The sequence below is a fragment of the Syngnathoides biaculeatus genome, chromosome 14 (assembly GCF_019802595.1).
Source record: "Syngnathoides biaculeatus isolate LvHL_M chromosome 14, ASM1980259v1, whole genome shotgun sequence".
In the NCBI taxonomy this organism is placed as follows: Eukaryota; Metazoa; Chordata; class Actinopteri; order Syngnathiformes; family Syngnathidae; genus Syngnathoides; species Syngnathoides biaculeatus.
Window position 1 is genome coordinate 22,521,351 of NC_084653.1, and position 26,392 is coordinate 22,547,742.

The 26,392-nt window shown below is 43.4% G+C and overlaps 1 protein-coding gene across 2 annotated transcripts in view; it reads left to right on the top strand.

Moving 5' to 3' along the window:
* LOC133512450 (rho GTPase-activating protein 6-like) overlaps nucleotides 1–26,392 on the top strand; it is a 92,308-nt gene that overhangs the window by 34,418 nt on the left and 31,498 nt on the right. For both annotated transcript variants that reach the window (XM_061842097.1, XM_061842094.1), the window contains exons 2-3: nucleotides 5,783–5,845; nucleotides 5,921–5,999. In XM_061842097.1, the coding sequence (XP_061698081.1) occupies nucleotides 5,791–5,845; nucleotides 5,921–5,999 (134 nt within the window). In that variant the 5' untranslated portion in view covers nucleotides 5,783–5,790. The remainder of the gene's footprint in view (nucleotides 1–5,782; nucleotides 5,846–5,920; nucleotides 6,000–26,392) is intronic.

Consider the following 26,392-nt stretch of genomic DNA (forward strand, 5'->3'; position numbering starts at 1 on the left):
TGTTTTAGCTCCCTTTTTGCACCCCCCCCCCCTGATATTTATGAGCTTTGTCAGCAGAAGCCTCAACTCTTTTTCTTTGGCTCGTGTGGCTTTCCCAGCATGCATCGCGTCAAGCCGGAGCCACATTAATCTCTCTTGTCTTTTGTCACAGAGCTGCCACCATCAATCAAAGACCACATTAACGCTTGTCAAGTTGTAGCGCGGGTTTGGTGCGGTACATTCTGATATTAGAAGTTACGGTTGAGGAGGGTTGGGCAAGCTGCGGCCTGCGAGTGACATCCGGCCCGTTGAACAATTCAATCTGGCCTGCAAAAGATTGGTACAGAATTGCTCGAATCATACCAAAATCATGACTACAATTTTTGGATCTTGTCTGTAATGCTGAGCGGTTCCACCAGGTTGTGCTGTAATGCCCACTGTTTCCACCCAGTGGTAGGTCCGGTGATACATTGATTCAGCTCTGAACACTTCAACCACCAGGAGTAGACCAAAGAGAAGAAAGTTAATAGTGAATGATAAATGATGATTCTGCTACTTAGGAAGTCAGTGTAGTGATCCATTAATTTCCCCAACAGGTTGAAAAGAATGCAATTGCTAATGATTTTACAACATTTCTCAGCAAAGAATGACTGCATGCTGTTGATTTGAAAGCTCATTGCTGGAACAAATAACAACTTTTAACAACCCACATAACTTGGGATTTAAATTTAGTGGAGAAACAGGGATTGGGAGGTGATTGTTGAATGGAGGTTAAAGGGGAATTCCACTGGTTTGCATTAATAATGTATCCAATAGGTCATGTGATATGTACTCTATTTTGACAATGTGATGTTAAATCGTCTCTCATTTAATAGTGTTTTGAGAAGATTTTTATTAACAATTACACATTTTCAGGGGCGATACCATTTTCGCGAGTCACATGACCTACGTGCGCAGATATGACGTGTTGCATTGGGTTCCAAACGCTCGATTAGATGGGACATCATTATGCCCAGCGCCGATTTGTCGGATTTATCCTTATCAGGAAGACGGAGGAATACTTCCATACACATCCGTGAGCGGCACAACTCCGGGGCTCGGGGGAGCCGTGAGCTCACGGCTGTGTATGGAAGTATTCCTCTGTCTTCCCGATCAACCGATACTGCTATCAGATGAGGATAAATCCGAGAAATCAGTGCTGGGCATAAATGGTGTCCCATGTAATCGAGCGTTTGGAACCCCATGGAACACATCACGTCCGAGTCATGTGACTCGCGAAAATGGCAGCGCCCCTGAAAGTTCGTAATTGTCGATAAAAATCTTCTCAAAACACGATTAAATGAGAGAGGATTGAACATCACATTGTCAAAATAGAGTACATATTACATGACGTATTGGATACACTGTTAATGCAAACCAGGGGAATTCCCCTTTAAGGACTGTCTCACTGACTGATTTATAATATTTATCTTAAATACTATTCACAATGAAAAGTGTGAACTTTCAACTTCATTGTAGTCTGGACTGTGATTTCATTTCACGCGCTGCAAGGCTGACGTCACGTAAATCGTGCTTCTCCCGGCCTAAAAACCGCCCACAGCTTTACTAGTTAAACAGTTACGTAATTTTGTTTTACCCCCCCTTACTTTCACATTTTCTAAACACGCACACACAAAGTTGCCTTCACGGAGCACAATCGGGATCCGTCCGTCGATCTATCGGTCAATTAAGAGTCTTTAGAGATGTGTAGTGGGAATAGTGTGTTTGTTTGTATGTAGGTACTTACTGTACTTCGTTGTCATGTCAATTCTGCACTAAGTTGAGTAAGTTAATATTTAATTCATTGATTCATGTTGATGTAACTGTAACTTGTGTGGGTGCAGTTAAGCTAATGTTTTTTTTTTGGGGGGGGGGTTTGGGAGTGGATAACTGTTATTCCTGCCATTTGGCAGCTGATGTTCTGAGAATTGCCAGCAAAACAACACATTTCCTATAATAAGTCAATCTATTAACACCGCAATCAATGTTCCCTCTAATTTTTTATGTGTCCGGTTAAACACACCAAAGCCACGAGCACTCCTTTTTATACCATTGTGAGCAACATCAGACGTATGCACTGTGTGGTCAATCAGTGTCATCCGTTAACGTTACATGGCTCATTAAAAGTTTCCAAATTACATTCCCATCAGAACATTTTTAAGTTTAAGTTAAGTGTTTAAAAAAAAAAAACATGTCAGGTTATAGTTCACTGCGCTGGATCTGTTTTCCTCTGCGCTGAGACAAGTGACAAGTGCACAAATGCGCAGTTGCGCAGCTGAGAGGGAACATTGACCACAATCCTTATTTTGGGGGGGATTATTTTTCCACATGTAAGCATCTGCATGTGACTTGGCCTGGCTGTCAAACTTTAAATGTCAATGTGGCCCCTCAGCCAAAAAAAAATTCCCCAGTCATGCAATAGAGTCAAAGGACCCAAAATTTCACTGGGATGAAAACCAGGAATTCAAAGCGATGTTCATTTCCATTCAAGTTCGGTATCGGGCTCATTGAAAAAAAATATAATCACTTGAAGGCTTTGTAATTAACACCTATTAACACGTAATTAACACATATTCTAGAAAGATACACAGATCGTCTAAATTTGACACGCCACGGGGAAGAGTGGAGACACTTCAGAGCCCTGCCAATTTTGAATGATTAAAAATATTGCTGAGTATCTAAAATGAAGCTTCAAAATAGTGAAAAATCAAAGGCATTCTCTCTGCTCTCGAATGCTGTGAGCGTGTGTCTGTTGAATGTGCTGAAACCAGGCCCTACTCAGATGTTAACTATCAAACTCTACTATTGCAACCTGGAGCAATGGATGCTGCTTTGTGCAGCATCTTTGTTATGCCTACATAGAACTTCGTGTTTGAGCTGTGAAAATGGACGGCATCCACTTGAAGCTCTTTTTCCCGCTGCGAGAATGAGGCGCTTTAAAGTGACCATGCTCGCTCAAAGCCCTCGTCCACATGATGGAGTTCAAATCCCCCACCCCGCTCCCCGCTCCTTGCACTTCTGCTGTTCTTTGTGATGTGGGCACACTCATGGCCGACAGCGAGGTACTCTAAAGCCACCCGAATGGAAGATGCATTTTCGCCACAAATGAGTACTACAGAGTTCTCAGCCTTTGCACATGCTTTCAGCAATTATCTTCACACATCTATGGCGGATTAATTAGTCCCCACTCATCCATCCATTCATCCATTTTCTTTGCCGTTTATCCTCATAAGGGTCGCGGGGAGTGTTGGAGCATATCCCAGCTATCAACGGGCAGGAGGCGGGGTACACCCTGAAATGGTTGCCAGCCACATTCATCCATCCATCCATTTTCTTCACCGGTTATCCTCACGAGGGTCGCAGGGAGTGCTGGAGCCTATCCCAGCTGTCAACGGGCAGGAGGCGGGGTACACCCTGAACTGGTTGCCAGCCAATCGCAGGGAACACGGAGACAAACAGCCGCACTCACACTCACACCTTGGGGCAATTTTTCGAGTGTCCAATTAATGTTGCATGTTTTTGTAATGTGGGAGGAAAACGGAGTGCCCGGAGGAAACCCACGCAGGCACGGGAAGAACATGCAAACTCCACACAGGCGGGTCCGGAATTGAACCTGGGACCTCAGAACTGCTTTACCAGCGGAGCCACCGTGCCACCCCACATTCATGTTATGATTATTTGATTTCAATCTGCATTTTTCGGCAGGAAATATTAGAAACTTTTAAAGGATATTTTATCAACTCAACCACTATGGAGGATTTAGAAGTTGTTTTTTTTCTTTGAGTTTTTGTGGATCCCCCCCCCCCCCCCTTGGTTTCCTCCCACCTTCCAAGAACATGCAAACATATAGGAACATAGAAGAACAGAACATATAAGGTTGACTAAAGACTAAATTGCCCATGAGTGGAGTGTGAATGTTGTTTTTTTTTTTTTTTTGTCTATACTGTATGTGCCCTGTGAGCGACAGGCAACCACCGCCAAGGTGTGCCCCAACTCTCGCCCCACGTCGACTGGGACGGACTTCAATTTTCTCACGTGATGTGTATAAACTAGCAAATGGATGCTTTTCCTCCAAATCGACTGCCTCCTGACCACACACTCCCCATGCCGCTCTTATCTTTGCATGTGCAGTACGAGCGACATGAATAGATGCAGAGCCAGACGTCTAACGCGCGTCTGTTTGCTCGTGAAAGCCGTGGAATGACGGCAGATGAGAGCGACGCCTCCCGCAAAGCGGCCCGTGGAGAAGTGGCTCAGACAGAGAGGAACCTCGTCGATTAAAGGCTTTATTTCTCCATGAGTCCTCTTTTTAGTTTTGAAGCACAAAACATTTTTGTGTTGTTTCACAAAAATGCCCCCCCAACGGCCTTGGGCTTTTCTGTTCCTCCCACTACCTTGTAGCTAATCTCCCCCCCCCCCCCCCCGGTCAGAACGAGAGCTTGTTAGGACCGGATTCATTGTGCTCTTGCAGTGCCACCAAGGGATTCAGTGATATTGTCTGAATTAAACGAGTGGGCTGTGGTAAAGAAAAGGCCTTCAACCTGCATTCTTTGATATTTACAGCAGGGGGCGACCACACGGGATTCTTTATTCACTTCAACGCTTGGGAGCACTCAACCCGTCAATCAGTGCTCCTGTCCTTCTCTGCCGCTTTCTCATCTGATGATCACTTCAGTTGAAGATGGCAATGACCAAAAATGCCAGCGTTATGGCTTCAAAACATTAAATTTGACCAGGAAGTGTCCACAAACGACCACCATTTTGATCAAGTCTGTAGAGAAGAGGGCTCTGTCATAGCAGCGATCGATGGTCACACGCGCACAAATCTGAAAACGTGTTTCCGATGAATAACGTTCACTTGATGACACCGGCGCCGGTGTTTCTCGACTTTAGCAGATGAAATACTGTGTTTGTCTTTCTTATATAAGCTCTGCTTTTGTTGCCATGGGCAACCAGGGTATCCTCAGCAGCTCTCTGTATAGAAAGAGGTTGTGTGTGTTTTTTTTAAAAAACATTTTCTTCTTTTTGGTGGGGGGATAAAAATGCATCAGGGAAGCATCCCGCCCACGATGAACCTTAGATATTGAACTTTGAGTAAGCGAGCCTCCCAAATCTGGCTCCCTCTCTAAGAGTGTGCATAGCGAAAAAATGACAATTAGAAGCAAGTTCATTAAATCAATGTCAAACTGATTAATAAAACACTGAATATAAAAAGTCCCAGTTATTCCAGCACTATTAGTTTATATTGAAGTGATAGTTTTACAGGTTCCCAATGAACTGGATTCTCATAGAAACAAATGGTACATTACGTACACGTTATAGTTTTGATATTCAAATCTGTAAATAAGATTAAACTAAAGCCCTGTGGTATAGCATAGCACAAGAAAGGTAACTGCAAAGTGAATGAATGAATAAAACTAATCGTGGCTGTCCCATCAATTAATCTCCGGATGTGTCATCCGTTTAACCCTCAATTGTACTTCTCCATTTTCCTAAAAGGGAAAAATAATGAATAGTAATAATCTAAGTTCATTGACGCTATTGTTTACACGCAGAAGTTACAGAACCTCCTTGCTAACCAATACAGCAGCACCACATGAACAGTCTTTCAGCTGAATGATCTGTTTTTCTGAATTTCACCATGATCCCATTGTGACATACGTTACAATATACTAGTAATATTGTTTAGTATTATGCCAAAACTGCATGCAAATAAAGACATTATTTCTCAACACGGAATCCAATAATTGTAAAATATTTCCAGGTGACAGTATGGCTCCACCTTCCTGTTTCCAGCCAATCATGTGTCATCAGGAGTGTTTAAAAGGTGAGTAGTTTCACACTATGTTGTTATTATGTGTTTATTAGACAGTCATTAACATCCTTCAATTATTAATTGCAGGAATACTTATAAAACAGAATGACTATGCAAACACCATCCTGTTCCCACTTCATTATGTCTTGTCAGGTGTCTTCAAAGGGTGAGTAGTTATACTTTATTGTAATTTTTTCATTTTACGCAAAAGTGTTTGTCACGTACCAACGGTGCACGGGCGAACCCAAATCCAGGACTCCAAGACGAGGACATGAGGTTCAGTGGATTTTATTATAAACGAAAGTTGTGCACGACAGACACAATACAAGAAGGCAGGATCCAAAATACAAGAAACAATGTCCGAGCATAACCAAAAGCGTGACTGGGCTATAATGGCACAGTGGCAGAGTAACGCTGGATGGGGGGAAGCGTACTCAACGAACTGGCAAAAACCAGTGACAAAACTCAATCTCAAATACATTGTCTAATCACAGTGCCTCGTGCGACACAGCTGGGATCGGCAACAGGTGTCAGACATGACGCCCCTCTTGGCCGTGGTCCAGCCTTGCTCATGACAGTGTTTAGCTTCTCTTTCCACCTGAACGTTAAGAATTTTAAAATGTTACTTTAAACCCAATGTGAAAGAGTGCGGGGGGAACAGAGTTTAAAAACTTTGAGTTAACAGGCAATGTGAGTACAGGGGGGTTTGTGCTGGCGTGGCCAGGTTAGAGTGCCTCGTTGTCTCGGTATGGCAAAGCCCCGTGACAACCCCGTGGGATATATCAGAGCCACCGGAGGTTTTAAGATGCTATATTTTAGTGTCTCATGTATGTATGTAGTCACGTGTAGACATGAGAAAGATGCTGGACAATGTACTCTCCATTTTTCTGTCATAGAAGTGGTGATGGGGCTTGGTTAAATTCAGTGAATTATGTGTTCGAGAACGGAGTCATTTTGAAGCCTGATTTCACGTACTTTGTGTCGTGTCAAATTTAGAAGACATTTATGTTAACTTTGGAAGAACTTAAATGAACTTAATAATTGTTGTTGGAGCGAGAGATCGACAGACGGATCGGTGTAGCGTCTGCAGTGATGCGGACTTTGTGTCGGTCCGTTGTGGTAAAAGGGAGGGAGCTAAGTCGAAAGGCGAAGCTCTCAATTTACCAGTCGATCTCCGTTGCTACCCTCACCTATGGGCACGAGCTGTTGGTCGTGACCGAAAGAACAAGATCCCGGATACAAGCGACCGAAATGGGTGTCCGGGCTCTCCCTTAGAGATAGGGTGAGAAGTTCTGTCATCCGGGAGGGGCTCAGTGTCGAGCCTCTGCTCTTGCGCATTGAGAGGATCCAGATGAGGTGGCTGGGGCATCGATTCGTTTACCTCCCGGACACCTTCCCTGGTGAGGTGTTCCGGGCAAGTCCCACCAGAAAGAGACCCCGAGGACACGATGGAGAGCCTATGTCTCTCGGCTGGCTTGGGAATGCCTCGGGATCCCTCCGGAAGAGCTGGAAGAAGTGGGGAAAGGGAAGTCTGGGTATCCCTGCTGAAGCTACTTCCCCCGCGACCCAACCCGGAAAAGCGGTAGATAATGGATGGATGGATGGATGGATGGAAGGATTTTTGTTGGAAAAATTTTTTGAAATTTGCTTCCAGTGTTTATAAAATGTAAATGTTAATCTCTGAGGGTGACAAAGATAATCGTTTCTGAATCTCGGAGGTCATGACTCTACATTTAACTGCTAGAGGCTTCAGCACTCTTACAACACTTATGAGGATAAGCAGCTTGGTAAATGGACAGTAAAAGAGAGGTTGGAACAAGGCCACTGACACTCTGAAGGTCACCAATGCTGAAATGACATTTTTTTTATGATTATCCCAAAACAACATGATTTTTCAATTTCTATTTCATTTTGCACCTACAAGAATTCCAATCAATCAGTGGACTGTCCTAGCCCGAAGCTAGGTCACTGCATTTATCCACTGTTTCTCCCCGTGATGTCACGGACGCGGCGCAGTGCTGCACCTCGGCTTTGACGCGGAGCTCTAAAGGACAGAACAGACTAAACGGTTGCCCAAGACCTCATCCATCAGCCAGCTGGCTCCCATTTCTGATCTCCTCCTGCTCCTCCTCCTCCGAGATTCCGCTTTGAACGACAAGAGCGTTTAGCCCCTTGTCTGCTCTCACGAACATTTAGGCTAATCAACGCAAGCGCCACACCGGCCATTTATGAATCACGCGCGCACGTGTTGCAGAGAAGGGACGCGCGGACGTGCTTTTAATGATGCGGCAAAAGCAACTTGATTTATTTCAGGTGACTGAAACGCGAGCAAGCCTACTCACATAATCTCGGTAATTTAGTGGCATGTGACAGTGCAGAAATACATTGCTGATCTGTACACACCACGGAGACGTTATGATTAATTGAGCTTGGTTTTTATTTCATACACCAAACAAAAAAATGGAATCATCCTCATGTATCATAAAATAGTCTTTCAACAGGAAACTGTTTTATACATAGATGTCTGGAATAAATGCAGACATTCCCTATTAAACGCTTCATCAACCTGAGCTAAATAGCTTTCCGCTGACTGAAATTCTAGTTGGCAGCTCAAGGCGGGGGGCGGGGGGTAAGAAAAACAAAACTAAAAATAATGGCGACGTTGCAGGGATTGGTGCTCTGTGGCTCTTATTAATGCCGGCAGTCTGCAGTGATGTCGGGGGGTGTCTACTGAGGGACGCCTTGTAAACGCCACCCACGCTGACCCACAACATGGAAAAATAACAGCAAAACAAAGCAGACCAAAAGAATTGGGACAACTGGCCATGGGGTCTGTCAACAAAATTTTGAGGGGTGCGTTTGGGAGGCAGTGGTTTCGCTGGTTCTGCTACAATACGTGCCGGAAAAGGGGCGTTTCCATAACTGTTCTCACAAACTTGGAAGCGTCCAATTGCCCAAAAACATCTTGAAAATAAACGAGACGGGGTGTCACTCTAGTTCCAACTCTGATTAGTTAGAGGTTTTCCTCAATACATTTGTACAAATGTTGTTCCTATGTCCTAGCTTCAGCATTTAACAGAGTAAAATAATCACTCCAGTGATACACACCAAGAACGTATTGCTTTTTTTTTCATCTGAATTGAAGTAAGATTATGAGTCACCAACTAACTGAGCTATATGAGTAGACTTTATCATAATGTTAAAACAATGTGAGACAAATCCCATAGGAGTGTTTATTGCACAGTCCGTGGGGAAGGATCAGAAACATTCAGACGCACCGATAGGAGCATATACTTTTTGATAAACTTTATTGCTTGACAATTCGTGAATTCATCAGAGTTGTTTGTTTGACAGTGACATTCAAAGCATTATGAATGGCGTTTTTCTCTTGTTGGAAAGTCGTTTGAAGTGTGGTTAACCTGCTTTTTCTGACATACTACCGTACTCCCTATGTGATTATCTTAAAGGGAAACTAAGCTAAAATAAAATACATTTATTTAAAGCCAAATCTGCTAAAATTGTGTCCAAATCATCATGTAACCAACCCAAAGTTCTGCTTTTTAACGCGACATACACGAGGAGTCCGCTAACCGGTTTCCATGTGACGTTTCCAATGCAAGTGTGAGACTTTGTAACAATAATTTTCGTCAACACGAGAGGGCGATGTTCCCAAACATGGCGGCCTCCAGAGATTGATGAAAATTGATGAATCTTTATTGCATGCAATATTAATGAGAACACCGTGTTTAGACTAGTTGGGGGGGGGGGCATAAAACATTCTTGCCTGCTGGAAAATTAGGGTCCCATTTCCTTTTGAAATGATTATACTCTATGAGATGTGAAAAGATTTTAAAAATATTTAGCTGACTATTTTGAATAAGGAAACCACTCCAGTGGATTTTTGGCCCATTTTCCCTGATGGCAATCCTAAAACCGCAATGTCACACATAAAAGGTTGATTAAAAAGCACATACAATTGATGACGATTGACTCAAGCATCGAATACTTGGCGCAATCATGTAGTTCCATCCTTCAGATCTACAGTAAGTTGTGTAGCGAATCGGTCTGTGAACTCAAAACCGTCACAGTTTATACATCGGTCTAATAATCCTTGACTTATTTCTTTCGTTTATTCATCCAGGTAAGGAACTTGAGAACAGATTCTCATTTGCATTGCCAACCCGGCCAATTAAAACAAAGCAAAATAAAAGGAAATACGACTAAATAGACCACAAATAAGTGCGATTCCCGTAAAAGTACGACTCTGCGGAATCGGGCAACAAGCTCTGCTTTTGACCTTCCCGTTCATTTTTGGGCACCCTTTAATGCAGGGAACCAGGTTGGGTCTGCAAATGACTAAAAACATACCAGAATAAATACTTTTTGAATATGGGATAGCCTCGCAAAAGTGAATGAATCGAATTGATTCCAATAAATGATTAGTATTATATAGTGTTGGAATTTTTGCGTTAAATTATTTATTTATTAATACCATTCGTCTGAGGTTTTATTTTGTTTTAGAATTACATTCCAGGCAGAGTGCCCACTGGCTGTAGGTTCCCCGCCCCTGCTGTCTCCCGATATTATTTTTTTGCCAATTTCTCGCGTCGTTTCCAAATGAAAGATACTCGTTCAAAGTAAGAAATGACACTTGAACTCAGTAATGGGTCAGTACATGACTAATAATGTTGAGCGTAACTGTACAGCACGTTTTAACTTGTATGCAGAGCGTCTGTGGAACCGAAACTGCACCATCTCCTCCATCTGCCCCCAAGCTTATCTTCTAGTTCACCGAATCAGTTCCTCATCACTTTCTAGTTTGAGCAACCGTGACAAATTACAATTCTTTTTTTTTTTTCTAATTGTCAAAATGACGCCGACGTTCCCACGTCGCACCTCGTGACAAGCGCAGGCACACAGCATCAGCAGTAGCAGCAGCAGCGGACTCACCCTGACAGCTTTGGCATCTTCACAAAGCTGAACACATCCATGCGTGCTGCAGGTTGCAGTTGAGGCAACAAATACGCCAGCCGCTTCACTCGTGCCCCATCGTCCGAACGCCGTCTTTGACAGCGAAAGGATGAATATTTCAACAACAACACACGCCCAGAAAAAAAAAAAAAAAGTGGAGCTTCCACAAGTCAGGGTGAGAGATTATTCGTGTTGTCCGGGCTTCTGCACGGCTGAGTGATTGTCGTGTCCTCGCCTCGCAAATCCACCGCGCCGCGTGGAAAAGGATCTGGCAGTGTGTGTGGAGCGTCCCCCCCCACCCCCCGTCCTCCGCCGGTTACATCCTTCAAAGCATGCCTGCATTAAGCCACCTTCATTTAATTTCCATCGCGGCGGAATTATGTGCGGGAGCCGCGCAGGAACAACAGCTTTGGAGAGAAGCGGAGAGGGAGAGAGAGAGAGAGAGAGAGAGAAAGCGAGAGAGAGAGATGGATGGATGAGAGAGGGAGAGAAAGAGGGAGGTACACGGATGTGGGAATGTGAAAGGGTGTACACAGGAGCGGCAAGAATTCCATCTAAAGGATGCAGCCGGCTACGTAAAAGTGCCCGAAGTGCCGTTGTCATCAATCAGTTGCGCAGCCGCGACGCACCGTGGCGTGCATTATTGTTGCTGGACAAAAGCAACAGCTGGGGGAGCGAGCGTGCACCTCATGTAGCCCCCCTCCCCCCCGCTCCACATCAAACACACCACCGCCTACTTCTCCGACCGAGCTCACAGTCGCGCAGGACAACTCTAGTCTGCATTTATGATTTTGACCTTCCAAAACTGTTAAAGCTTCCCCTCCGTCGCTGCTACAGCACGACGGCCGTCCAAACGTTTGAATCCAAACGGATTGTCTGGGGGACGGAGATGATAAGATTGTGGGCCGTTATCTACAGCATATTTTAGTTGTACCCTCAAAGTCGAAGACAGCGAGTTCCATTTTTCCATTTTTTTAACGTGTTTGTCTTCATTAGAATTAGAATCATCTTTATTTGCCAAGTATCTCAAAAACAAATGGAATTTGTCTCTGGTAGTTGGAGCTGCTCAAGCACAAGACAGATGTTGGACATGGTTAGGGTCTGTGTTTTAGTTTAGATGATATTTACTTTTGTTTCATGTTTTTCTGTGTCCCAGATTGTTCACGTCTTCCTCGTTATCTCGTCCATTTGTTTGTGTTCAATTCCCTGCTTTCTTTTAGTCTGTGTTGCTGCATTGTTGCATTGTTGCTCCTTAGTCCCATCATCTTTCTGTTCTGGTCAGTTCTTTGTCCCCTGATGCTTCTTTGTTGTTTTGTTTTTAGATTTTGGACTTCGCTCATTCAGCTTTTTTCCCTCACCCTGGTTGTCTTTTTTGGTCTCTTTTTTTTTTTAGATTCAGATTTTTGAGACATTGATGCCTTGCCTCCCTGCGGTCCTGCAATTGGTTTATCCACTTTCTTCCCTCCAACACCTTGAAAACCCAAACCGGAAAATTTGTGTCGCACATGAGCTGGAGCCTATCCCAGCTGACTTTGGATGAGAGAATGGGTGCACCCAAGACTGGTTGCGGGCGGCACGGTGGATCAGCTGGTAAAGCGTTGGCCTCACAGTTCTGAGGTCCCGGGTTCAATCCTTTGTGGCGTTTGCATGTTCTCCCCGTGCCTGCGTGGGTTTCCTCCGGGCACTCCGGTTTCCTAGCACATCCCAAAAACATGTAACATTAATTGTACACTCTAAATTGCCCATTGGTGCAATTGTGAGTGCGACTGTTGTCCGTCTTTGTGTGCCCTGCGATTGGCTGGCGACCAGTTCAGGGTGTACCCCGCTTCCTGGCCGTTGACAGCTGGGATGGGCTCCAGCTCTCCCTGCAACCCTTGTGAGGATAAGCGGCTTAGAAAATTGATGGATGAATGGAAGACTGGTTGCCAGTCTAAGGCAGATATACAAACAACTATTCACACTCACATCTTCAATAAACCAAACCGATCGAGACATTGACTGATGCACTGCAACGGAAAAACTGATATCACTGATGTTCTTATCGGAAAAAAAAATGGAGCCTCATTATATCCTCTACTATATCGATTTTTATTGAACCCCTAACAACATCACATGACAAGTTAGAAGCAGATTACTCTGGTCACTGAGGCCGTATTGTAATAATAGAAAAAGAGGAAATGAGTTAAAGAGAAAAGATGAGAGTGCCACGCTGCTCACAACCCGTTCTGTGAAGCCAATTTAGTAATTTCAAAACAAGTGTTCTCACCGAGATTAGTTATATATTTGGAACAATGCCGTCCAAATTCAAAATCATCACTGTAATAAAACATTTTGTGTAAGTGTAAACAAAAAATAACAACAATATGTTGAAAGTATGAAATACAGCACAGACTGAGTGACAAATGAGGAGTCATAATATGTTAGGTGGAAGTCATGTTCCAGATGCACCTTACATATCCATCCATTTTCTTTGCCGATTATCCTCACAAGGGTTAATGCTAAAATCAACGCAAACATTATTTGTGCACGGATTTGGGCCAAAACCTCTGTAGACGCTCTTTATAATGTGATTTGAGCAGTTATGAATTAGCGCAGTGTGGAAAAGCCCAAGTGTTCAAAGCACAGATTAATACCTTGAGGACATTTCCAGAAAAGGCTGATTAACCACCATAGTAAATCGAGGAAAGGAAGATGATTGGGAAGTTAAATTACTGCTGAATAGCGCACTTAAATGCTTCGGCATGGACCAAATTCCCTAGGTGTGAGGAAATAACTTTATACCTTGAACTTACACGATGACGCAAGTAGAAAAATGTCACTTTAAAGGTCTGGTGTCATCCCTATAAACATTCTAAAATAGATATCGGAATGAAAAATACGTATAACATTATTCACTTCAATGTCTATACGAAAAAATAAATATGAGCGGAGAGCGCGTCATCCATGCGCAAAGTTGCGGAAGTGTCATTCGACGACATCCAAGTGGTCGCCATATTGGCTGCATCCCCAGTCCGTGACGTCACCCCGGACATTCGCCAATGAAAACACACGGTGGACGCTACTATGGGAGACGAAGACGCCCCTTCTGACACGGAAGCTCTTTTCGAAGAAGAGAACATCACACGACCGGGTGACGTTACCGGGGCAATATTAAACTATTGTTTCGAGCCATATTTAGATGATATGTGATCACGGCAAAACCACCTCCCCGCCCTATCCACCTCCGCGCGGCGGCGATAAACGCCCACGTCCTTCAGCGGCGACTGCACAGAAGCCTTCCGATGCGGGCATCGACACATTTCCCAACCCTGATTTATGGAGTACGCCCCCCCCACTATTGTTTTTTTTTTTTTTTTTTAGTAGCTGTATCCAAACCTACCTGTCATTTGGAACCCACGAAGCTCTCGTCCTTTGCACCCGTGCAATCCATTTTTCTCAATGAACCGGGTCTCTTGCAAATTTATGAAGGGTAAATCCGTCCTCCCGAGTGTTTGAGCAATGTCAAGCAATGCAACGAGCCGGCATTTTAGCTAACGCGACGGATCAACGAGCTACCTTCCCGGAGGTAAAACTAATAGAAACAAACGAGTCCACTTGAGGGCGGTCCCGCCATGTACGTCACTTCCTGCTTCTTCTCGAAAAAAAATCCCTCCAGAGGATTTTCAAGGCGGGAGTTACAAAAAGCTGTATACGTTAAAATCATGTTTTGTGGAGGAAAAAACGCATGGGTCCATGTCAGCTGCCGTTTTTTCATTAATAAAATACTAAAAATCATGCATTTCATGACAGTGGCCCTTTAAACCTATGTTTAATTAGAACTCGCATCCAAAAAACACTCATTAAATCTTGACGCCAGGTGAAGAATCGGCGTGTGTCTATCTCAAAGAGAGAGAGAAAAAAGGTAACCCAATGGAAAGGGTCACCTCTGTTAAAACTCACGAAGAGCCAGTTAGCCTTGTCTGTGATCCAACGAGGGCTGATATTTCGTCTTATGTCTCTGATGATTTTTTGGGGGGAGTAGGAGGGGATGAAAGCAGTATCTCTGCTGAAAAGGACTGCTAGAAATCACTAACATCAAATATCTGTCTACTGAGAGCGTCTGCACCAGTGTGGACAGCTAATTAATGTTGGCAATAAATTAGCTTCTCTGTAAAAGGCATTTTATACTGTAGACAAGTATAAACAAATGCAGACAGACCTGACGGTTAAAGCTGCAGGCCAAAGCCGGCACAGTGAGCAGCACGTCTGCTTCACAATCTCAGCTTCTTTCGGGCCTACCTACTGGTTAGATTGGCACCAAATTGGAACCACACAAAAAAAAATAATCTAACGATGTCACATTATGAAGGCCGGCAGTAGCTCAGTCTGTGAGGACTTTGGGCTGTGCTGTAGGAGGAGGGGATGTATTTGAGTCGCCCTACTGGGAAAAATGTAAAAATGGGCAACAAGTTGTTACAGGCATCATCCCCACCACCCAGCTCAAGATTTTCTTTCACTCTTAAACTCTCCTTGCATGCCAACATGTGCGTGAGCTGTAGCATGCAACAAAAAAATACCTTGAGCGAAAATAATGCACCAATTTTTCCAAAAATATTTTCAAAGAGTTAATAGTGCGCATTTTTTTTAGGTATGGAAGAAAAATAAAAAATACAATCACATTGTATAGTTGTATACAGGTACATAGAGTGGTTAAAAAAAAAAAAGGTATACATATACATTTCGATATGAGATTCCATGTCTTATGTTACACATTTATATTTATTACGGTAATGTATGCCCCCAACCTGAACTCTACGACCTCCTCGGGGAGCTTGCATTTTACGATCGTTAGCATAGCATATTTGTTGCTACTGCACCAAAGATCACAAACGACTGCCCGTGAGTCTCTTTGAATTTAAACCAAGGCAAAAAATGGCGACTACAACGGCGAGTTGTGCAGCCGCTTTTAAAAGAAATGCGTCATCACTCGTGCCAGGACGCCGCCAACCCTGAAGTAGCGCCGCAGTCCGAAACGACGATAGCTCGGCTTGATGGCTTCAGGTGGGGATAAAAACTAAGTGAGCTCAAACTACGTAATTCGAGTGTCATGGGCACATTAAAAAAAACTGAAATGGTCGCTTTTTTATGTGGCCATTACCCTCGTTTTCACGTAGTTTGAGCTCACGTTGTTTTTATAGCTTTCCTGTGGCGTCAGGTGAGCGAGAGGCTGCGCTGCGGAACCAAAACTCTTGGGATTCAAAAAATGTGCCACGACATGCTGTGGGAGCGAAATAGGATCACTGTTCATGAATTCAGGAGGCACCAGAACTGGACCAAGTCACTAAAGGTAGCTATGAGTGATATTTTTCAGATTGGAGATGAGCTAAATGTTGCTTTTGAAGTCTTGGCCAAGGATGTGTCATGTAGAGGGTAAACTGCACTATGCACAAATGTTTTATGCACAAATATTTAATGCAAAAAATGTTAAAGTCAAACAGTGTTAAATATTGATTTAAGACTGTGATATGTATTATCATCAGTATTAATAAAATGTTGTGCCATCATTAAGAATTTATTTTTAGTTGGTTGAGTGATTCTGTCCTGACAATTGCAGGGACCGGGACAAGCGTGTCCTGTCGTCTGTCCCGAGATTATATTACGGCTACATCAGCACGTGCACAATGATTATTATTAATGATTGTTGTATAGACAAGTTTTTGAAAAACAATACAAATACAAATCTACCAAAGTATAAATACAGAAAATTCCCAATATTTTGAGCATATGCGTAGCAGCAAATTGGTTGTGTGCATTGTACATCAGTAGAAGGGTTTTCTTGATTTTTTTTCTTTTTTTTTAGGTCAACTTTGGGGGTGCGCATTATACTTCAGGATGCATTATACTCGAGAAATTACAGTATGCATCAGAGTGGGAGTTGAAGTTCCCCTTGCAGGACTCCATTCCTACGTTTTTTTATTTATCAAAAAAGAAAATAATTACCAGAGCAGTTGTGGATGATGAATGCTCTGCTCTGAAACAATTGCATGCCATTTTTCCAATAGTGGTCGCAGCTACTTGTCAATCGAAGGAAAGTTCAATCAAAGATTTTTTTGTTCCGTCACTGACTGCATGTGGGTGGACAATGGTAACAGATATTGACTCTGGCCATTGAATCATAATTTCATTGAAGAAAGTCAGATCTCCCCGAGATTTCATATCTTCCCGGCTCACGACTGACTAAACATTCACAATCATTTCAGTAGTACCGCAGGATAGTAAAAATGTTCCTCAAGTTATTCCTCCCTCTTGTGTAATTATTGCAAATCTATGCTGGGTGCTTTGCAGAATAATAAGCATAAATCAATAAATATGTCCGATGGTAATGGATGACTAAACACCACTAAAAACAAAAAGTGCCGGGCGCTAGCAAGCGATTTTCGAACCCCCGTTCGTAGCTTCCTTCCTCGAGTCAAGAGGCATTTCTCCGCTATTAAAATGCCACAACTTGTAGGCTCCTGCGGGCTAACTTGATACGGCTTTGCTGCGACTGATATGCTCAATAAAGAATGTTGGCTGTCTGACTCAGGGTCATTCTCGTGTGGTTTTGTTTTGTTTTTCGGGCCAGCATCACAAAGGCAAGGTTAATGGAAAAAGGAGAAGGAGCACACTTTGTTTTTGTGATGTGATGTCCTAGATTGCTGAAGGACAAAAAAAAAAAACGCAATATATTTGCGAGAGCATAGGGTATATGGAATGAACCCAGTGAATGAAGAGATGAGGTCTGATTTGCTTTAAATATAGCAACAAGGTCCTTTGGCTGTAGCTTTTGAAAGACTCGGCGGATTCTGGACGGTTGTCTTTGCCCATTCGGGCTTGCGGGCCCGAAGCCAGCGCGAGCGGCCGCGGATATTGAGGTCAGGCGGCGGCGTGATCTAAGGAGAATACGGCCGACGCTTTACGCGCGCAGTCCCGCCGCCCCGCTGATCGCGTACTCCAACATCTGAGTCACTTTCGAATCAGCTGAGTTCTGTCGTTTGGGAACAATTGAAAACCCAACAGTGCTTCAATTTTGCAAGACCCTACCTTCGGATCACCACGTGACTCTAAAAGCTGAAAATACGCAGAGAGTGCCACTGTTATGCATGATTTGCTAACCGTTCTAAACAACAGGAGCGTGAATGTTTACTGCTTACTGGCAACCAGTTCAGGGTGTACGCCGCCTCCTGCCTGATGACGGCTGGGATTGGCTCCGGCACTCTTGCGACCCTTGTGAGGATAAGCAGCTCAGAAAATGGATGGATGGACAATCAAACATGCTAGTGTATCCTTTTAGAACAAGGTAAAGCCCCAAATATTTCGGAACGTGTCCAAATTTTGAGTTAAAGTGTCAAGAACTATTCAGACATTTTGTCAATACAGTTACATTTTCTTAATGTTTGGTGATTAGTGTAATTATAATGTTATAATCATAAATTGTCATGTCATTATCCAAGCCGCTTATTCTTATAAGGGTCGCGGGAATGCTTTCGTCTATGTTAGTTGGCTTCGGGCGAACGGCAGACTACACCCTGAACTGGTCGCCAGTCAGTCACAGGGCAAATATCAACATCGTCACTGAGCAGGAATTGATCCCACGCTGCCTGCACCAAAGACAGGCGTGTGTACCACGACACCATCAGTGACTCTAATCATCAGGTGCAACATGGTAATTTATTCAAATTCACTTAGTTGGTACAACTTGTATTAAATATTTATTACAAATAATGTATTTTTTTTTTCCTCTATGGATGCCATTGATGTGTACAGGGAAAGCAAATCAGAGGGTTTCCCCCCCCCCACCCTCCTTGCTCTTCCACCTTTCTTTGCATGAGTTCCGCACACTCGCGTTGAACGACGAGGCACTCTAAAGTGGCCATGCCGGTGAACTTTTGCGAAGGGAAGATGCAGTTTCGGGTGTAGACGTTGCTAGCTGCGAACTACATGTCGCAATTGTACCATGTGACCACTGATGCGAACAAAGGCGCTCACTGTCTTCTAAAGGAGGAGCATGTGGGCCCCGTTTTAGCCACGACCCAAAACTTAGGAAAGCATAATGAAAAACAGTTTAATGTTTTATCACCACATTTAAGCTCTACATAGTTTTCTGTCTTTGTAGCTGTTTTCTGCAATTGCCTTGAAACATATCTCTGCAATCACTTTGCAGGGTCTTTAAGTGATTTACAATCTGTCAGTTCACAACTTCTGTTCCAATACATGACTTTTCACACATTTCCTACTGTATTGACATAGGAACAGGATAGTTTTGCATTTCCCGACATCGGTCTGCCAAAGAAGCCTCAAATCATTCCAATTTACTCACCCGATCATCGTTTTTGCTTATGTATTGAGTAAATTTAAATGGCTTTTCGGAATGAAATTAACGATGGCAGGGATTAAGTGTTACTCCATTTAGTCGTAATTTTCTTTTCACCTGCTGTTAAATTCATAGTCATACCATCCATCCATCTATTTTCTTTGCCGCTTATCCTCACGAGGGTCACGGGGAGTGCTGGAGCCTATCCCAGCTGTCAACGGGCAGAAGCGGGGTATACCCTGAACTGTTCGCCAGCAATCGCAGGGGACATAGAAACAAACGACCAGTCGCACTCACAATCACACCTACGGGCAATTTAGAGTGTCCAATTAATGTTACATGTTTTTGGGATGTGGTAGGAAATCGGAGTGCCCGGAGGAAACCCACGCAGCACGGGGAGAACATGCAAACGCCACAAAGGATTGAACCCGGGACCTCACAACTGTGAGGCCAACGCTTTACCAGCTGATCCACCATGCCGCCCGCAACCGGTCTTGGGTGCACCCATTCTCTCATCCAAAGTCAGCTGGGATATTTTTTTTCTTTTTTGGGAATGTGGAGGGAAACCGGAGTACCCGGAGGAAACCCACGCAGGCACGGGGAGGACATGCAAACTCAACACAGGCGGGTCCGGGATTGAACCCCGGACCTCAGAACTTTGAGGCCAACGCTATACCAGGTGAACCACCTTGCCGCCCAAAGTCATACTATTTTGAACGTACCGTATTTTCCGCACTATAAGGCGCACCTTTATAAGCCTTTAATTTTCTCAAAAGCCTTATAATCCAGTGCGCCTTATATATGGATCAATACTGAGCCTTTAGTGCAGCTCCATCTCATGGATGCATAACGTAACCCCCTGCCTCTACTGTACCATCTATTCTATGCACCTTATAATGCAGTGCGCCTTATATATGAAAAAAGTTTTAAAATAGGCCATTCATTGAAGGTGCGCCTTATAGTGCAGAAAAAACGGTAATCCTCTGGGTCACTGCCAGGTCAAGTGTTGTCCTTTTTATCCAACGTTTCCAGGCCACTCGCCTCTCCTAACACGAGCTTTCGTGATTTAGTCCGAGCAAAACAGTTGAATTCACTCAATATGGCACACATTTGATAAATTATGGATTTAAGGCACAGATATCGTGGCCTCGGGCTGCAAGTAGAGACTTGACTAAAAAAGCCTGCTTTTTCTTTTTATCTCCATAGTCCCAAATTTGAACTCTCCCCCTGCCTCTACTGTCACAGATCTGGAGCCAAACAGCCTCCATACACAATACTAATCACCGAGTAATGATGATGAAAACCCCAACATCACGATACAGCCATTATGCGATAATCCGTACGCCGGAGGAAAGACATCAGCAATCAGGACATCTGTGTAACTGAAGAAGAGAATAATGCTCGAAACACGCTGCTTGCACTTTAAGCATACATCCAAATTGAATAACATAAATGGCTGAATACAGCTAAGTTTTTGAGGTAGAAAAAATGCTTTGTGCACTACAAATATGTAATATGTAATAGTAGTGAAGAACACTACATAATAAAATGGGTTTTCGTCGCTGTGGTTTACATGTGCGCTATTGCCAGTCCAACAAAGAACAAAACAGCAAGATTTATTAAGTGCGAAACTGCATATGGCCGAACATCAGCTAAAAACAGCTCTGCCGCCGGTTTATCGATCTTGTACCGTGAGGGATGAGAGCAACATCGGCACGCCTGGACTACGGGTAGTCCTGCGGTGATTGTTTCAAATAAAAAAAAAAAAAAACTGTTCTGCGAAGCTCTTGAAAGAATGCGGTTCTGAAAAGATCTGTAGGACAACAGGAGTAATGCAACCATCAGTGACGCTACTTGCAAGGAGTGCGAGCGCGTGATGATCGGCTTTGACCGAATTCCATCGCGAGACAACACAAGGGCCACCGGGGGACTACTCACTGAATGACAGTGAAGATCCCGAGTTCGTTGTCGTCCGGGTTCATCGTTGCTGACGGGTTCTCGGCGCGGCCGCTCCTTCCCGGCGTTCCCCGTCAAGGCATTTAGAGCCCCCTCGCCCCCGCCTCGCACCGAAACGCTCCGGGCCCGCGACTCCCCGGACTCGGCAAAGTTTGCTACCCTCTCGCTTTTCTGTTTGGACTTTTCCTTTCTTGTCCGAGCGAGAGCCCCGTTCACTTCTGATTGCCTACAGTGGCCCCCGTCCGAGCGGCTCCTGGCACCGTGCCCGCCCCCCACCCTCCCCGGGGGAGTAGAGCGAGCTTGTCGCTTCTGCCTCGGTAATGAAATAACATCACATTCCGGGCCAGTGCATCAGAAAACAGAGAGGGATCAATGGCGAACAGCTGGACTCCAATGGGGCGCCGCGCCGGCCCGGCCCGCCTCGATGAGCACGTTGTTGTTTGGGCAAAATTCACCTCCGCTCCACTAGGCCGCTGACAGGGAGGCAACGTAGTTTTAGTGGAGGAATAACCACCGAGGCGTTATTTACCATTTTTCTGCACGCCGATTTCAATAGCCGAGGTACAAATCTCATCTCGGTGCGGGGCTTTTAAAGATGGCATGCGTTACAGGCAGGAGAGCTTAAAATTAAGCTGAAAACATAATCCAACTCTATCATTATCTGCCTGCCAACTGCCAGCCGTGAACGAGCCAAGCCGAAATCCTATATAAACCAGCAAACTGGATCTTAACCTAAATGTGGCGTCGTTATTCGATCCATACTTGATCATTTTAATTCTCAGTTTAAAGGCGTCCTCCTCGTTGGCGTTTTAACGTGATGGGTGTTCACGCTCGGCCAGCCGTGCGAGAATGCCGTACACAGTCTTCCATTAGTTATGAGCGAGGGCGCGTGTCTTTGCCTCCGCGAGCAAACGGACGCGCTTGCGTAACACCGCGAGTGCGTGTAAACAGTACACGCAGAAGCCTTTCAGCGCAGAAAGTTGAGCTCGCGACTTGGGCTCCAAGAGGCAAAGATTCTGTTATTTTTTAATTATTATTATTATGGCGGCACAGTGAATCGGCTGGAAAGCGTTGGCCTCACAGTTCTGAGGTCCCGGGTTCAATCCCGGACTCGCCTGTGTGGAGTTTGCATGTTCTCCCCGTGCCTGCGTGGATTTTCTCCAGGCACTCCGGTTTCCTCCCACATCCCAAAAACATGCAACATTAATTAGACACTCAAAATTGCCTCTAGGTGTGTTTGTGAGTGGGGCTGTTTGTCTCCATGTTTCCTGCGATTGGCTGGAAACCACTTTTGTACCCCCCCCCTGCCCGTTGACAGTTGGGATTGGCTCCAGCGCTCCCTGTGACCCTAGTGAGGATAAGCAGCTAAGAAAATGGAATGGATGCATTTGGCCAGGTAGAGAAGCTTACAGCACCTGGTATTCCCAGGCAGTCCCAGCGTTCTGAGGGTAGCATGGGCATAAGACCAATAATATTGTATAATCAGGGGGGGAAAAAACAATTACACAATAATGAAGTCCTGATTTTTAACCTTTATTTTCATACAATACTGTATTGCAATCGTTAATTAAGAATGTCCCAAGATAATTTTAACATTAGGAAAGTTAAATTGAAAAATTGTTAAAACAAAGTTGGATTTTTAGCAGACAGACATCGGTATTGTGCACGAAAAAAATTAAAACATTCCAAAAATGTAATCATGTACAATATCACAAAAAACTAGCTTATTTACCAAGACTAAGACAAATTATCTTCAGAAGAAGATAGAAGAAGAAGTTTTAATCTTGGAAGAAAAATGTGTTGTTTTCCAGAAATAGTTCAGAATTAGTTCAAAATTTGAGAGGAAAAAAGTCAAAGTATCACAATAACTAAGCCCCCTCTTCAGCCTGGAGATGTCACCCCTGGTCAAATTCTTCAGAACTTTAATTGTGACTGTCATAGACCTTCAACAGTCATATCAAATCAATTACAAAAACTGCCTTTTACCATCTGAAGAACATTTCTTGAGTGACGGCTTGCATGTATCATGCAGACCAGGAGAGGCTCATCGATGCTTTAGACTTGACTATTGTAATGGTCTTCTGACTGGATTGGCCAAAAAGAGTATTAAACAGCTGAAGCTCATTCGGAACACTGCAGGTCGGGTTATGACCAGAACAAAGAGGTCAGTATCATATGATTCCAATCGACTGACTTAAATAGTCAAATAGTGGAGCGCAGAGTCTAAAGCAAACACGGTGAAGCAGCATTTAGCTATTACGCGTTAAAAAAATGGAATAAGTTGCCAACAGAGGTGACATCAGCGCCAAGTCTCAATGTTTTTAAATCCAGATTTTGTTGTCACTCTTTTATCAAATAGTTCTATCTGTAATTGACATTTCTTGCACTGTACGCTGTTTTTTTGGTCGTATTTTTTTTTTTAATGCTTTTAATCATGTAAAGCACATTGAGTTACCTTGTATATGAAACTCGTTAAACAAATAAGTGTACTTTGCCTATTGTAAGACAGTGAATTTATAAATTAAAATATTTCTGGAAAATAATAATAATAAAAATAATAATAAAGTCATACTTTTAGGAGAATGAAGCATTGATTTTGTGAGAAAAACAACTTAATTTTCAAAGATTGAAGTCATAATGTTACGAGAATTAACGTCCTATTTTTGGGACATCATGATTTTCACGCATTATATCCTTCAGTATATCAAAATATTTAAGTGTTTTAATCTGATCCTGATTCTGGTTTTTGGGACGATCTACTAAGGAAACCCAAGTACCCTCTCGCAGACAGCGTCTCATTTTTGGGATGAGATTACAAATTAGTAAAGTTATCATATAAGTTAACCATAAATGAAAAAGACGTGTTATTTCCTTGATTGTGGCCTGTTAGGAGACTTTTATCTCAATAAGGCAAAAAATTGCCATCCTGCCCATAAATGGGTTAACTCAGAAGTTTACAATATTTTTTTATAATTTAAAATTTCCAAGAATGAAGTGAGAATATTTTGTTAATGTATGTATAAAACATTAACCTGCACAAATAAAGTTGTGAGTTAACAAGAATAAATTTTTACTTTGTGAGAAAAAAATACAGTCTTAGGAGGAAGTCAATAAGCAATTGATGAAATAAAAATGTCATAACAATGATGAAAAAAAATATTTTACAAGAATAAAATCAAATTATACATAATTATACACCTATTGTCATAATAATTATGTTGTTGTTTTTTTCCCTCATGTAATTTCCCAATTTATTCCTTTATCACGCAGTATACATTTACAGTTGCATTAATTTTAACACGGCTCACATCTAATTTGTGCAGTAGCCGTGCGTGAGCACCCGGTCAAAGTGCAAAGCAGACAACAGCAGACCTTTTTTTGCGCGAGCAAGATCCAGTACACAAATCCATCCAAGCACGATGGGGGGGGGGGGGGGCACTCACCCGGGGGCCAGAACACACTGCATCAGTGGCCTGCTTTTCTATGACACACAGGTCACGGCATTTGGAGTAAGAACAGAGGCTGCGCACGAGCCCCTTGTGCCAAACGCATATGAGTAAGAACCACATTTAGCATGTTGTCTCGGGGTCACAACTGCGGCAATTGAAGGCAAGTGGAACGAGGCCGGAGCGCGTTATGAGACGCGTCGGCTTTCACGGGCTGCTCCTTTGCTTTTCTCTACCACGAAAATCATGCTGCGAGCCTCTTGGCAAATTGCTCTAATGGATTGAATGACGGACAGCATTGCCTCATCGGCATTCATCGCTAGTATACGCTACAACCAGTGCATGGTTTTTTTTTTTTGTAAAAAAAAAAAAAAATGGCCTCAGAAAATCATCTAACAAAACTTCTGTGTGGGTTTTATTTCCGTAAGCCTCGGAAAGACCTTGAGCTTTTTCTCTAGCTTTTTTTTGGGTGTGATCCCACAAAAAATGCGATTGTGATGGCATAGAGGAAAAAGTGTTATTGCACTGTATGAGTATTTCACACAGGATGATACAGTAAATTCTTCAAATCCTATTTTTTTTTTTCACAGAAGTCAGACTTCCAATATGAATCGATCTTCCTCCTTCAACTTATTTATATACTGTAGCACAATTTCACTTTGTACTGAATCTTCCCCCAAAATAAAACCATGATGTCATACTTGGCTTTTATAACCTCTCATCTTCAGTCTAGTTTTATTGTACATCAGCTCACCTGCTTTAAAAAAATGGTTATCAAAACAATCTCTGCACAGTTTATTGAAGTTTTACGGTGTCAACATTTCATTTCACCGTAAAAATATCAGCACATCGCACGCAGGAACAAATTCAGCTTCGGGTTGTTCCGTTTTTAAGCAGAGCAGTGCTGTAAACTGTAAAATGTGCAATTAATTCCAATTGTATGTTGTTGTGGGGTGACGCGCTTCACAAATTGATTTTCAGTCCATCGGCAAAGATTTGAGCGACGAGAAGCCCTTTTCTCTCTCTCTCTCTCTCTCTCTCTCTCTCTCATTATTTTATGATGCATGCCGAGCAGCAGATACACTCATTTGCATAAAATGATGAGAGTGCCTCTATGCATACAGCATGGTGGGAAAAGCTCATTTTAATACGGCGAGTTATTTATTTATTTATTTATTTATTTCCCGTTTGGCTGCTGCTAACAGGGCTACTGTCATGTTCGGGAAAACCGGGATGTAATTTGCATTCTTTGGCAACAACGCGTGCACATATATCCTCTGCTATTTTTTTTTTCCCAAACAGAACAATGCCAAACAGGTCATTAATCATGGCTAATTAGTCAGTAATCAATAAATAATGCTGGACAAAGACTTATAAAGCTTGCACTTTAAATCAAAGGCTAGCACTAATTTAAGGATGCGCCTTCGCCTACTCATCCATCATGATGCAACGTCCGTAGACAGGAATGAGCACAGAACTCGGTCAGTTTCAGTCAATGAGATCACAGGATATCACATTCCTTAAATCAGTGTCAACACGCTTGCACAAGCCCCTCCCATTGCTGCCCCACCGCCCCCACGGGGAAGATCGGATTCACAGCATCCAGCCATTAGCTGTAATGTGGGAGAATAAAATCAATGTGCCCGTGGAAAGCTTTGCAAAGGTCATCGGGCCAACGCTCAAATTCAGTCGCCGCGCGACGCTTCGGGTCAGGCTTCCAGCCTGCCGGCCGAGCTTCGTTTCTAATGTCATGCGTGGATTTGGATGGTTATGGATCATACGACCATATGGAGGACAACTGGCCTTAGGTGGTTGCAGGGGAAAAAAAGTCATAAAAATGTCGATATATATGAA